Source organism: Dromaius novaehollandiae, chromosome 1 (genome assembly GCF_036370855.1).
Source record: "Dromaius novaehollandiae isolate bDroNov1 chromosome 1, bDroNov1.hap1, whole genome shotgun sequence".
In the NCBI taxonomy this organism is placed as follows: domain Eukaryota; kingdom Metazoa; phylum Chordata; class Aves; order Casuariiformes; family Dromaiidae; genus Dromaius; species Dromaius novaehollandiae.
In genome coordinates this window covers 134312721-134325105 of record NC_088098.1, presented here as the reverse complement: position 1 = coordinate 134325105, position 12385 = coordinate 134312721, and the positions used below count along the sequence as shown (strand labels likewise).

Sequence of the window (12385 nt, the reverse complement as noted above, 5' to 3'; positions counted from 1 at the left end):
TAGGATTTAATTTACAAAGTGTAATAAATCCCCAATGCCCCTCAATGCAAAATTTCAGAAAACCTTTCTTAAGAAATGAAAAAAGAGTGGAGATGAGCCACAATTATATGTTTAAAAATTTTATCACAATTTTAGGAATTAATGAAAAAAAGTTTAACTAACACTTCCTCTCATCTCTAACATTGGTAAAATAAATTCTTGAAGCATAAGACATTGTAAGTCCATTAACTGAGACAAACATTCCCTAAGATACGTACTGCATAATCGCTGTAGTGGAAGTTATGTCAGTAACTAATTAAACATGCCTTAGGCTTTAGTGATGTTAATTCATCTATTCCAGATTTACTATGCTTTTTAAAAAAAGCAAGCAGATCGCTTTCTTCATCACCTCTATCATAATTAAAAAAATAATATATTTGATTACTTAACTAAAAATCACTTAAAGTAGAAACATACTAGGAAACAAATGTGTTTGATATGACAAGCTATCATATTTGAGTAAACATGGTAAAGGAAAGTTTTGCATCGCACCTGAGTGAGGGAAATTCTTCCTTCTTCCTTCTTACAAGAAATGAAAAAGTAGGGAAAAGAGCTTTGCTGTCTGCAGACTAAGAATTCTTACAGAAAATGAGACACTTATCCTAGAGGATCATAATCATACTGTATGGTGAATCTTACCCCTCCAAGAGTTACCAGCTTTCACTGCATTATTCTGCACTCTTTGAACTGTAAAAAAGTCCCATGGGTTAGGTACTTGTGACAGTAAACTACAGCAATGGTTAACCCTTTCCATTTCACTAGAATAGCTGTAAAATCGCTGTAGGAAGAGCTTCAATGAAACCACAGCAGCCTTTACCTCACTCTTGCTACTTCTGTCAGCATCTTCACAACAGAAGGAAGTCAGATTTCTTTCCACACTTCTTGTTACAAAATTAGCAAGGCGGCAGCAAAATGACCACAACACCTTTTCTTTTTAATTGCAGCAAAATTCACTAAGACAGTGTCTTCCTAGCTGTGGGCCATTCTAATCATTGCAATTCCATTTTAAAGGGAAAAATAATTTCCATGTTAAGTAGCATATTTTTCTTTACTGAAAGAGCTCTTGCTTGTCCACTAGCTCCGCAAAGCTAATACCATAGATCCTCTGATCACACTGTCTTCACGATCATTTTAAGGACACTGTATTCACACAAACAAGTTGTTGTTTTAATCATTCATGTTTTACCAAAAAAAAAAAACCCAAAACCACACAACTGAAACTCAAATCAGAAACATAGCGTCCTTAACTGGATTTGTTTTTGGCACACTATTCTCAAAACAGACAGCTAGCTGTTATTTCTCCTTGCATCAGACCATGCCAGAATTTATGCAAACACTGCGCGAGCAGTCCAAGTTCACAAAGAATGAAACTGCTGTTTGCCATCTGCACTGGTACTGTTATACTGCAGAATATTTAGCTTTATTTAGCATCTTTTGTGCTCAAAGTGTCACCAAACAGTACGCCAGACTGGTTAAATGCTCATGTCAGAGAAGCCACTACTGCAGCCATTAAACAGCTAGCAAAAGCTCAGACTGAATGTCCTTCTTGAATGTTCAGATGTATTCTACTGTAAGCAGGTATTAGAGGTATGAGTAGCTTTTTAGAGGCAAATTACATAAATGTATCAACAATTTCAAATAATGTCATCATTAATTAGATATTAACAGGATATTCAACAGAAAGAGAGGTTTACGCTAACACAGGCTTACTTCACAGGTGTTCAGTCCTTAACATGCACAGATATTAGGAGCCCTAAGGCCAGAAGCGTAATTCAGCTGTGGAATGAAGGAACATGCTGTGTTGCTCTGACACAGAGATTCATCAGCTTGAACGAGAAGCACCTCCAATAGGCTTGGAGGGAGCCCTGTGCAGAGATGCTTATCCAAAACAGTAGTCATAAGGAACCCTGATTTTTAGAGGCAAACAAGGGAGATGATATAAATAGCACTGTTGCCACAGAGAGCAAATGAGAATTCAGAATGACACTAAGCCTCTGCAAAGGTGATAGATGCGAGCATTATTAAATGATTATAATTTATTCTTATTAGTGCAATTTAAAAGGGTGAGATTTCAAGAAAAAGACAAATAAACAAACCCTATATATATGACATTTTAATTCATAGCATTGGTCCATGCAGTTTGTAGTGTATTCTGCTGCTGCTCAGAGAATGCAAGAAAATTCAGAGTAAGGTCTGGAGAGGGATAAGAACACAGAGACACACACACACACACACACACACACACACACACACACACAGACATTCAAATTTCAAAGCAAAAACATAACTTGAAGAAAATGCATTTCATTACTGGCAATATGCATTGCAACCCAAAGGGAGCCATTTAATTGACTTCATGAGCTTTGGATCAAGTCCATGATGCTAACACTATAAACCACTAGTAATAAAAAAATTTCATAAAAACAAAGCTATACAAATTAATTGTCACATGTAAAACCCTGACAGCCAAGTGAATAAATGTGAAAAACAAGGTCAGAAGAACTGATTCGGATTACACAGCTGACTGCAATTTTAAAGGAGGCTAGCTGTGAGAAATCAATATAAAGTCACCCTGGCAACTTTGAAAAAGACTACATATATGTTACAAACATATCTTTCTTCACCAGAAGAGACTGCCACAGAATACATTCTTTTAACCCAAGATCTCTTCACTGTTTTTGTGATATCTTGTTATCCTACGTGCAAATAGACATAGGGCCTGCTGCATGGCTCTTAAGAGTCATTCTGCTTATTCTTGCGTTTCTATTCATCCCCTGAAGTCTCTCTCACTTTGCCACTCTGCCTTACTACTAACTAAATCTTTGTAAAATATGTGGAGTAGAGCTGGTTTACAGACACTGCTTATGGTCTGCTGAGAAAGGCACAGAGACATGCTTATTAATGAGGGCAACAATTGAGGAAGAGGAGGCAAGAGCCCACACCAAACCAAAAAAAAAAAAAAGGAAAAAAAAAAAGAAAAAAAAGAAAAAAGGAAGCACAGAGATATGTTGGGTTTGAACATTACACTTCATTTCCTCCTGCTTACTTTCATCTCACTGTTTTGTTTTGGGTTTTTTTGTTTTTTTTTTTTTTTTTTACACAGAACTAACTTTTTAGCAGCATGTTATCCTGGGCTATGGTGCCCTATACAAGGGTTTTATCCCTGATTCATAGCTTCTTCCCCACTCCTTTTCAATCACCCTTTTCAAATTCAGCCTTTGTTAGTAATTCAATACAAATCTTAACATTGCATGCTGTTCTTTTTCAGGCCTTTCCTTTTTTCCTTCTACCTATTTTAACAGCAGCTACCAGTTTTACCTCTTTGGAATAGCACATCCTAACTATTAGAATCCTCTTCCTGGACCTCACTGCCAGAATGTCAATATTCTTCTATTTTTCTGACTTACATCTGCTACCAGTTCTTTGCAAGTTTGCCCTAGGTTTACAAATCTGAGCTGCAAATATTTGATTTCCAAATTGCTATTTACATCATATTCTATCTTGACCATACCTCTGCCAATTTTCTTTTAAGTTAGGGACAAAAGCCTACAGCAAGATGTACATGCTGCTCTCATTTCAGCCAAGGAGGACTGGATGCGAGGGAAGAGTTTGCTTCAGATGTATGAAAACATATCACAACTGACTTAGAGAGCTATTGCCTGGCTTACAACGTATTGCAAAGGTTTACTTTTATTAGCTAGTTATTGCTTTCTATACATCCCTTGCAAGGCTACAATACATTTAGAATATGGCTGCTGAAAATAAGTTTGACTTCAAGACCCAATAGGCTACTCACATGCTTTAATCTGAAAAGATCTTGCTGATATAAAGGTCCTGTCTTAGCAGAGCTCTCCATGAATGACAAAAGCAGTGTGTGATTCATTTGGCAGCCAAATTATTCCAATCATTCCACAAAGGCATTTAAAGCCCCATACACATCACAAATTTTATCCTCCACAATCATTTTTCCCTCCCCTTTCACTCAGTCATTTTTCACTAAATTATTAAATCCTGCTTTCCTCGTATTACAGTTTGGGAATTCTCCGACTGCAAGAACGAGGGGTCTCATAACAAAAGGTTATAATTAGCAGTAGAAGAGAGGGTTGTACAGAAAAGATGGCTCTGTGGTAACTGTGAAATGGAGGCTATTTAAGGTAACTGAAAACTCTGGTGCTCACTTCAGTGTATGACTTCTTCAACAGAATTCATTCCAGCCTGCATCCTGCTTACCAGACAGCATGCAGATGGTTCACTGGCTGACAGATCCAGTCCACAAATTCAAACACACACACACAGTCTATGCCAGTAAAAAGTAATTTTGGAGAAAAGACCAAAATGTAAGTCTAGTAACTAGTGATATAAGAGCAATCTGATGACAAGGACAAATCTGAAAAAATCATGACTGTACAGCTTTACAGAGTGAATTTTTTAATGAGACAAGTAATACAGATTCAGGCTAGTTACAAAAAGATATTAAAAATCACCACATAAATTGCAAAAACAAAATGCTGATTATGCTCCACATACAGTTTTGAGTCCATTTGGTAACAACAGGACCACAAACTGGTTACTGAAAATGAGAGGAAATATTAGATGGATTAAAAAAAGCATCAAAGTCAATACACAAAGCAACAGTGTGGCTTCATCTGTAATAATGTATGTCATTATCAACTGTGTCTGTCCAGAACATGAGCATGTGCTGGAAACAAAATAGAGAGAGGCTACCAGTATTCTCAGGAGAATGACAGCCTATCTTACACCAGTACTGCAAGCAAAGAGAACTTCTTTAATGGCCCTTTAACAACAAGGAGGATGGAAAACCACATGGGGAGGGAGGAGGAAAAAAGGGGGGAGGGGGGAAAAGCTGTCTAAACCAGGAGAAGAGCCCAAGAGCAAGTGACAAAAACTGGCCATTAATAAATTTAGGCTACAGCGTAAAGGAATGTTTCTAACTATCAGAACAAAGATATTCTCAAGCAGCATTCACTGGGCATAACAGCGACAACATAATGACTATTTTCAAGATGTTGCTTGAAAATTTATGATACATGACCCGCAAGAGTAAAAGGACTGGAACTAATGACCCAGGAGATGTTTTCCAAACTCATCTTGCTCTTGCTTTCTCACTCAAATAAATCAATATATATACATACTCATATGCTCATGTTTAGAAGACTTTTTTTTTTCTTGCAAGTGATTTGAAGCTACTTAGGGTTACATCTCTGCCTCTCATGGCTGACTAAGTCGTACTTCTGATACTTCTAAATTCTTGGATACAATTTTTTACAGCAGTTCCTTCCAAGCACTCTCCTCTGTTGTTTCTTTACATCGGACAACGCTTGAATTCATACTGCTGTCTTTCATACAATCACTATACTCTCCTCTATCTAGCTGCCGACCTTCACAAAGTGTTACTTGGGGTTTGTAATAAGTTAACATCTCACCTCTTCACAATTAAAGGTTGCTTCAGAAGTTGTGGGACATAGGGAGAAAGAAGGGGTGGAAAGGGATATGCATAACTGAACAGTTCACAGGAAGCTAAGATAAAAAACAACCAAAATCATTTAATTTCATTCAGCGTATTCAAATACTTGAATAACTGTAATTTTACAATATTGCCAAAACCCTTCTTTTCCCTATTCTTGGCATAAGTGTATATGCGAGGGGAAGGCATCATGTTTTTAACTGGAGTGTGAAAAGTGCTGCCCACTGAATGAAAATAAAAACCACATAGCTATAATTAGAAATGGAAACCAAAACCAACACTTCACTTGACTGATTTTACAGAAAAGGCATCTCTTGTTCACAAGATATACTGTCTAGGTGGGCCCAGTGTCTTCTCCTGCATGATTCAACTAACACTCCCATTAACTACTCTATAATTCAGGTATCCATATAGAGCCAAACTACTTTCATAAAACAAACTATTTTCACAGAATCACAGAACAGTTGGAAGACACCTCTGCAGATCATCTCATCCAATACCCCGTTCAAAGCTGCATCGCCTAGAGCAGGTTGCTCAGGACATTGTCCAGTCAGGTTCTGAATATCTTGAAAACCAGAGACTCCACAGTCTCTCTCAGAAACCTGTTCCAGTGCTTGACCACCCTCACGGGGGGGATAATAATAATAATAATAATAATAATAATAATAATTTTAAAAGTTTAAATGGAATTTCTTGTATTTCGGTTTGTGCCCGTTCCCTCTTGTCCATTCACTCAATACCACTGAGAAGCAGCTGGCTCACCCATCAGGAATTTATACACTTTGATCAGATCCCCCCGAGCCTGCTCTTCTCCAGGCTAAACACTCCCAGCTCTCTCAGCCTCTCCTGCTATGTCAGACGCTCCAATCCCCAAATCATCAGGCAACGCTCTGCCTAATGCAGCCCAGCGTGCCGTTGGTCGTCTTTGCCGCAAGGGCACATTGCTGGCTCACATTCAGCTTGTCCACCAGCACCCCCAGGGCCTTCCCTCCAATGCTGCTCCCCAGCCCATCGGCCCCCACCTTCCACTGGTGCCTGGGGTTACTCCTCCCCAGGTGCAGGTCCTTTGTTCCACTTCTTGAGGTTCCTCTCTGCCCATTTCTCCAGCCTGTCGAGGTCTCTCTGAATGCCAGCACAACCCTCTGCTGTCTCAGCCATCCCTCCAAGTTTTGTATCCTCTGCAAACTTGCTGAGGATGCACCCTGTCCCACCGTGCAGGTCATGAACAAAGATGTTCAACAATACTGGCCCCAGTACTGATCCTTGGAACGCACCACTAGTGACTGGCCTTCAGCTGGACCTCATGCCACTGACCACAACCCTCTGAGCCCAGCAGCTCAGGCAATTTTCAATCCACCTCACTGTCCACTTATCGAGTCTGTACTTTATCAGCTTGTCTATGAGGAAGTTATGGGGGACAGGGTCAAAAGCCTTACTGAAGTCAAGATAGACAACATCCACTGCTTTCCTTTCATCCACCAAACTAGACATCTTATCACAGAAGGCTGGTCAGATGTGATTTCTCCTTCATAATCCATGCTGACTACTGCCAAACACCTTCTTGTCCTTCATGCATTTGGAAATTGTTTCCAGGGTTATTTGCTCCATCACCTTTCCAGGGATCAAGGCAAGGCTGCCCAGGCTTGTAACTTCCCAGATCCTCCCTCCTAAAGATAGGAAGGACACTGGTTTTCTTCCAGTCCTCAAGAGCCTCCCCTAAGATTTCTTCTGGTTTAGGCACTATAGCAGAACACTCTGCTCTGCTATCATGATTTATGAATGACAATAACAACACTTGTTTTTCGGATATCAGGTTAGGCTTGCAACAATGATGGGAAGAAAGCAGAATGCCTTGTATTCTGAAAGCAAATATAGTCTAGAGTCACTCACTGACATTTCACATAATAAAATAATTAGGCATCTCAAAAACAAACCACTGCAAAAAAAGTTACCTTTACTTTTGCAATCAATCATAACATAGACCAAGTGTCAACATGAGGGCAAGGAAAATAAATGAAGCCATGTAAGAAATAACTATACAAGTTATTGTAACAGTCATTCTGAGACAGTCACAGCGAATTGAAATTCCACCTTTCAGATGAAAATGTGTTCTTTAAAATATACATGCATCCTGTAAGCCTAAAGAAGAAAAAAGTGAGTCTTTACTTCTTTCAAATATCTTATTAAATTATAGATATTTAGGAGGATCTGACTTGCCTATTAAGAACTACATTTTTAAAGAGTTTTTTGCAAGAACCAATGTCAGTCCAAATTGATCTACAATACAAGCCAGTGTGGCAGTATTTATACCTGAAAAGTTACCTTTCCTAAACACAAAAGTATAGATGTTATGCTGTACCACTTCTGAGAACGATCTCCAACAGGCTAAGTGTCAGCAACAGGAAGGAAATCCTATGGGCTGGGAGCAGGATACGAACAAAGTTCTAGGGAAGACCCACATCGTAGTCAGACATCACAGCACTGTTTTTCCTAAGACTGTCTCAGAAATACCTGATATTACATGGTTTCTCCTGTGCCTATTTATGTCTTTTCCTATTTATCCTACTTTCTTTGCTGATCAAACTCATATTCTCTCATACTTTGTGTAGTCGCACCTTCATTGTTACCACTAACATGAAAGCAGTCTAACAGAATACAAACTGCATAGCTTTTCTCTCTGCACATAACTGTACTCAGCAGAGAAGAGCTGCAAGGCAACACATGACTGAGCACAACTTCAGTTTTCTGCTAGCATAGCTACGGTTTATGCAGTGCACGGAAATGCTTCATTAACATTTTAAACATTGCCATTTGGTACCCTAGCTACATTTCCTGTGATAGACTATAGCAGAGTTAGCTTACCATGGGTTGATTTTACAGAAGCTTTCCCACATGTGTCACACACTAGGCATCTCTTTCACTTTGAAACACTAAGAAACTATTCAACCAGCTCCTTTCCAGTTATCTCATCTGATCATGGTTGAATACAAAAACACAGTTCAAGCTAGCACTTTATGACAAAGCTATTGTTTTCTGGATCTTAAATATTAGATATCTTACACATCTGCCATAACCGTGCTACCCCCAGCCCTTTCACTTACTAACTACTCTGTCTTTTCTCCACACACAGAATTCAAAGCTTAAACTTCTCTTCTGTTTCCAAAGAGTGCAAAAATGCATCAGGTAAGAAGGTACATGGCTAGTAATTATATTCAAGCCCAGTCACAGCTAACTTTAACAGTGTCAGCTGTAAATTCCTTGGAAAGCAGGGGAAAAAATGATGTGGGGGGTGGGAGGGAAGGAAAAGATTATGTAGCACACTTCTGCAATGTATGTCAAAAACAACTGATAAAGTGGAAATTCCTAACATCGTATGTACTTTCAGCCTTCTGCCAGCATGGCTGGATCAGGAACGCTGAGAGGTGTGATTTGTAACTGAACCTGCCAAAGTCCCTACCACTGACATAATTAAACCAGCTAAACTGGTTTAACTTACTGAACTTTTACTGGTATAGCCTGTTTGCTTGCTGTACATGATTTTACTGGATGGCAATGAAGCAAAAGTTCACTGTATGGCTGTTTCACAGCAAAAGCACTCTGACAATATTATATTAACATTCTTAAAACCATAAAAGAACAGTAGCACGCACAGACAGAAGAGAGATACAAGAATCTATTGCAAGTGAGGTTCCACATACATGTCTACAAGAACAATCTGTGTTTTTATTATCTTCTGCTATATATTTTTGCAGCAGATCATATTTACACTCCTGTATGTCCTCAGGAAAGGAACACACATTCAGTTCAAAAGAAACAAATATTATAAATGGGCACTGTTAATGTCACAAGATCAAAGAGGTCTGTGGCACCAAATGGTCTTTACTGGACAGTTACTACTGTATTGATTCCTATATTGATGTAATTTTTGTACAACTAGAAAAGTACTTGCAATGAACCACTTCTCTGTTTTCACTGAATCATTACCCATGACAATCTTTTCACAAGACCTGTTTATAAGCATTTTCCTGAGAACAGCAGAAACACAAGAACTTGCTGCTTTGAGGTAAAGGTTCAATAAATTGATGATATCAGTATAATAGCAGCATAGCAATAATAACACTGTTTCAAATTCAGGTCTCCTCCAATTATAATGTATCTTGCTCCAGTGATGTGAACCTCCCTTTTCACTCAAGCAGTCTAACCAGATAGTATTAGCCTTAACTAAAAATAATGGCTTGTTACCAGTATTTAGCTTTAATTTTGTTGCTTGTTGCCAGATTGATGAGGGGATACCAAGTCTGGAAAAACTGACTCCCAACAACACAATCTAGTAAGAAATAGCCATATGGACTATCCTTGCAAACCCTGTTTTCACTTTATGAATGTCTGAACACATCAGCAGGAAACAAACACATTTGTCAGCACTCATTACTAAACTCAGGTGATGGTGCTCATTAAAACTCACATCCCATCTCCCTGTCTGTCCCTCCAAGTATTGTTCAATGGCAGGAGTTCTGTAGCTCATTTTAGTACAGACAAGCTCAAAGGCATGACCTAGAAAAGCCTCCGCTAATATACCTAGTCACTCTTTAAATTAAATGGGGGGGAAAAAAAAAAAAGAGCTCTCTAACACAGCTAGAATAAATATTTCTCTCACTCTTTATAGTCCTCAGCATCATAGGGCTGCAATTTGACAGCACAAACACATGGCATGTAGACTGGAGAGGCAGGTTACCAACCTGGCATCACAAGTAACTCCAGGCAGAAGTAAAGAATTAAGCCCTGAAAGAGTTCTTCAAGCCTGTAACTTCTACGCCCAGTTTCAACTTCATGAGAAAACAAAACCAACACACAAGCTGCTGGGTGGAGGAGAGGGAAGAGAAGGGCAGCATGCAAAACTAATGGAAACAAGTGAACCTTAAAAAACCACAGAACAGTAGAATATATCCCACTTTAAAGAGACTAAAAAAAGTTATGTTTTTATAACTGTTAGAATACTTACTAATGAAGCATGAAAAAGTAAAAATGCCAGCACAGAGAAATTGAGGTCAATATTACAGAGTGTCACTACAAATATCACCCAGGTTCAGATGGGCTAGCAATACACATTCTACTTCCTTGTAAAAACTCTGTTTGAAATATAAAAGATTAGCATTAAACAATTGCTTAGTGGAGGAAAAAATGTTGAATTAAACAATTGGATCAGAGAATATATTTCCTTTTTCCACCTCCCTATTTTGCAAAATAAATGAAAGCCCACTTAAAAATGGTTTCAGATACCTTAACTTTCACATATATATACTACGCTGTATACTACACACATATATACATTATTCATGCCTTCTATATGCACACATATGTATTGGTGAAAATGTTTTGAGAGGAGTTATGCTCTAAAAAAAAAGTTTTAATTTTATGTTTTAAAGAGGCATTCCCCTCCCATCACTTACTCAAAATTTCCCTCTGACATCCACTGGACAGATTGTCTGGATTCTCTCAAAATTCTTCAGATTGTCTGAAAGGCTGCAGAAGTTCAAAGAGCCCACTAAAAATGTATGGGTTGGCAATACAGAAATTGGAAAGTCTTCTACACAATTCTTGAGTTATCCAAGCTCAACAGCAGAGTCATAAACTATTACCAAATATAACAGTCAACCCTACAAGAACTGGTGCCTGTAAGCAGTTGTATCCTTCTAGTCATTCCATCAATTTCAGTGAATTACCTGCACAAGGATTTTATTTCTGTACAATCATTTTTAAAGGATCTGGCCTCAGCTATTCAGTTAAGGAGGTTTCAAATTACATATAATATTTCCTTCTGCAGGGAAGAATACAGATATTATCTCAAAGCAAGCTAACATGAATCCTATCTCCTTCCAGGACTTTTGTTTAGTTTTGTCTTCTAAAAGTATAAAATGATATCAGTAATAAACCAGTTTTTGGTTTTGACTTTATCATCATTATTTGTGACAATCTACTCATGAGAACCGATCAACTCAAATTCAAGATCATAGGCCTTTCATTTGCTTTCAATTTGAGAGTGCAAATCCTATGGAGTCAAAGAAAGAAAGAAAGAAAAGTGACAACAGAGCATTATGAATCTATTGAAAGTCACAGAATGAAGAAGTTGTGTGGAAAGAGAAAACAACTGAGCATACATGCATTTGTAAGTGTTCAATACTACATTTAAGATGGTTCCACTTACAAGTATTTTTTCCCATGAAACTGTAATTGTACAGCAACTATTTAAATTTAGAAGAAAATTCCACTAAAACAAAAATGAAACATTAAATTTTTTGTTGAACACTGTATTAAGATATATATGCACTTTTTTGTGGGTGGATGTAGATATTTTATTCAAGATTACTAGCACAGTGGTTTTGAGTCACAGCCATTTTTCATCTGTATTTCACTAATGCAGCCCAGTAAGAACTCAGCTCTTTTTAGAAGGACCTTTATACAAGGAGTAGGTTACATTTTGCCTTTGTGTTCGATAGTATAGTAAAATTGAGACATAGAACATTAGGGAGGGATAAAGAAAAGACTGAAATTTGCATCCTACCTCTCTTTTTTTCTTCAGTTCACATAGTATGGGCTAGTTAATGCACATTCTATGAACTCACTTGACAGATAAGCAGCTATGCAATGCAAAATATCATCACTCTTCAACTATGAGTAAATGTAACAAGCCTGTCAGGAATCAGTCAAAAGCAGATGTGTATAGCAGCTCTGGGTGCTATAATCAATTTAAGGTCTTTACCATAAAAAGATGCACAGAGAAGGTTATTTCAAGGGGTAGAAAATAGTAATTTATAAGGTCTGTAAGATATTGCTACCTCAGTGCTAGATTTACATTTTTGC

The 12385-nt window shown here is 38.0% G+C and overlaps 1 protein-coding gene across 5 annotated transcripts in view; it reads right to left on the bottom strand.

Annotated features, from left to right (window-relative positions):
• The window catches only part of SH3KBP1 (SH3 domain containing kinase binding protein 1), a 235112-nt gene that overhangs the window by 190432 nt on the left and 32295 nt on the right, over positions 1 to 12385 (bottom strand). Inside the window, exon 1 of one of the 5 annotated variants that reach the window (XM_026120728.2) lies at positions 3836 to 3957. The exons of the other annotated variants lie outside the window; for them this stretch is intronic. Within the exon in view, the coding sequence (XP_025976513.2) occupies positions 3836 to 3922 (87 nt within the window). The 5' untranslated portion in view covers positions 3923 to 3957. Of the gene's footprint in view, positions 1 to 3835; positions 3958 to 12385 lie in introns of those variants that run through there. 5 annotated transcript variants of the gene reach the window in all.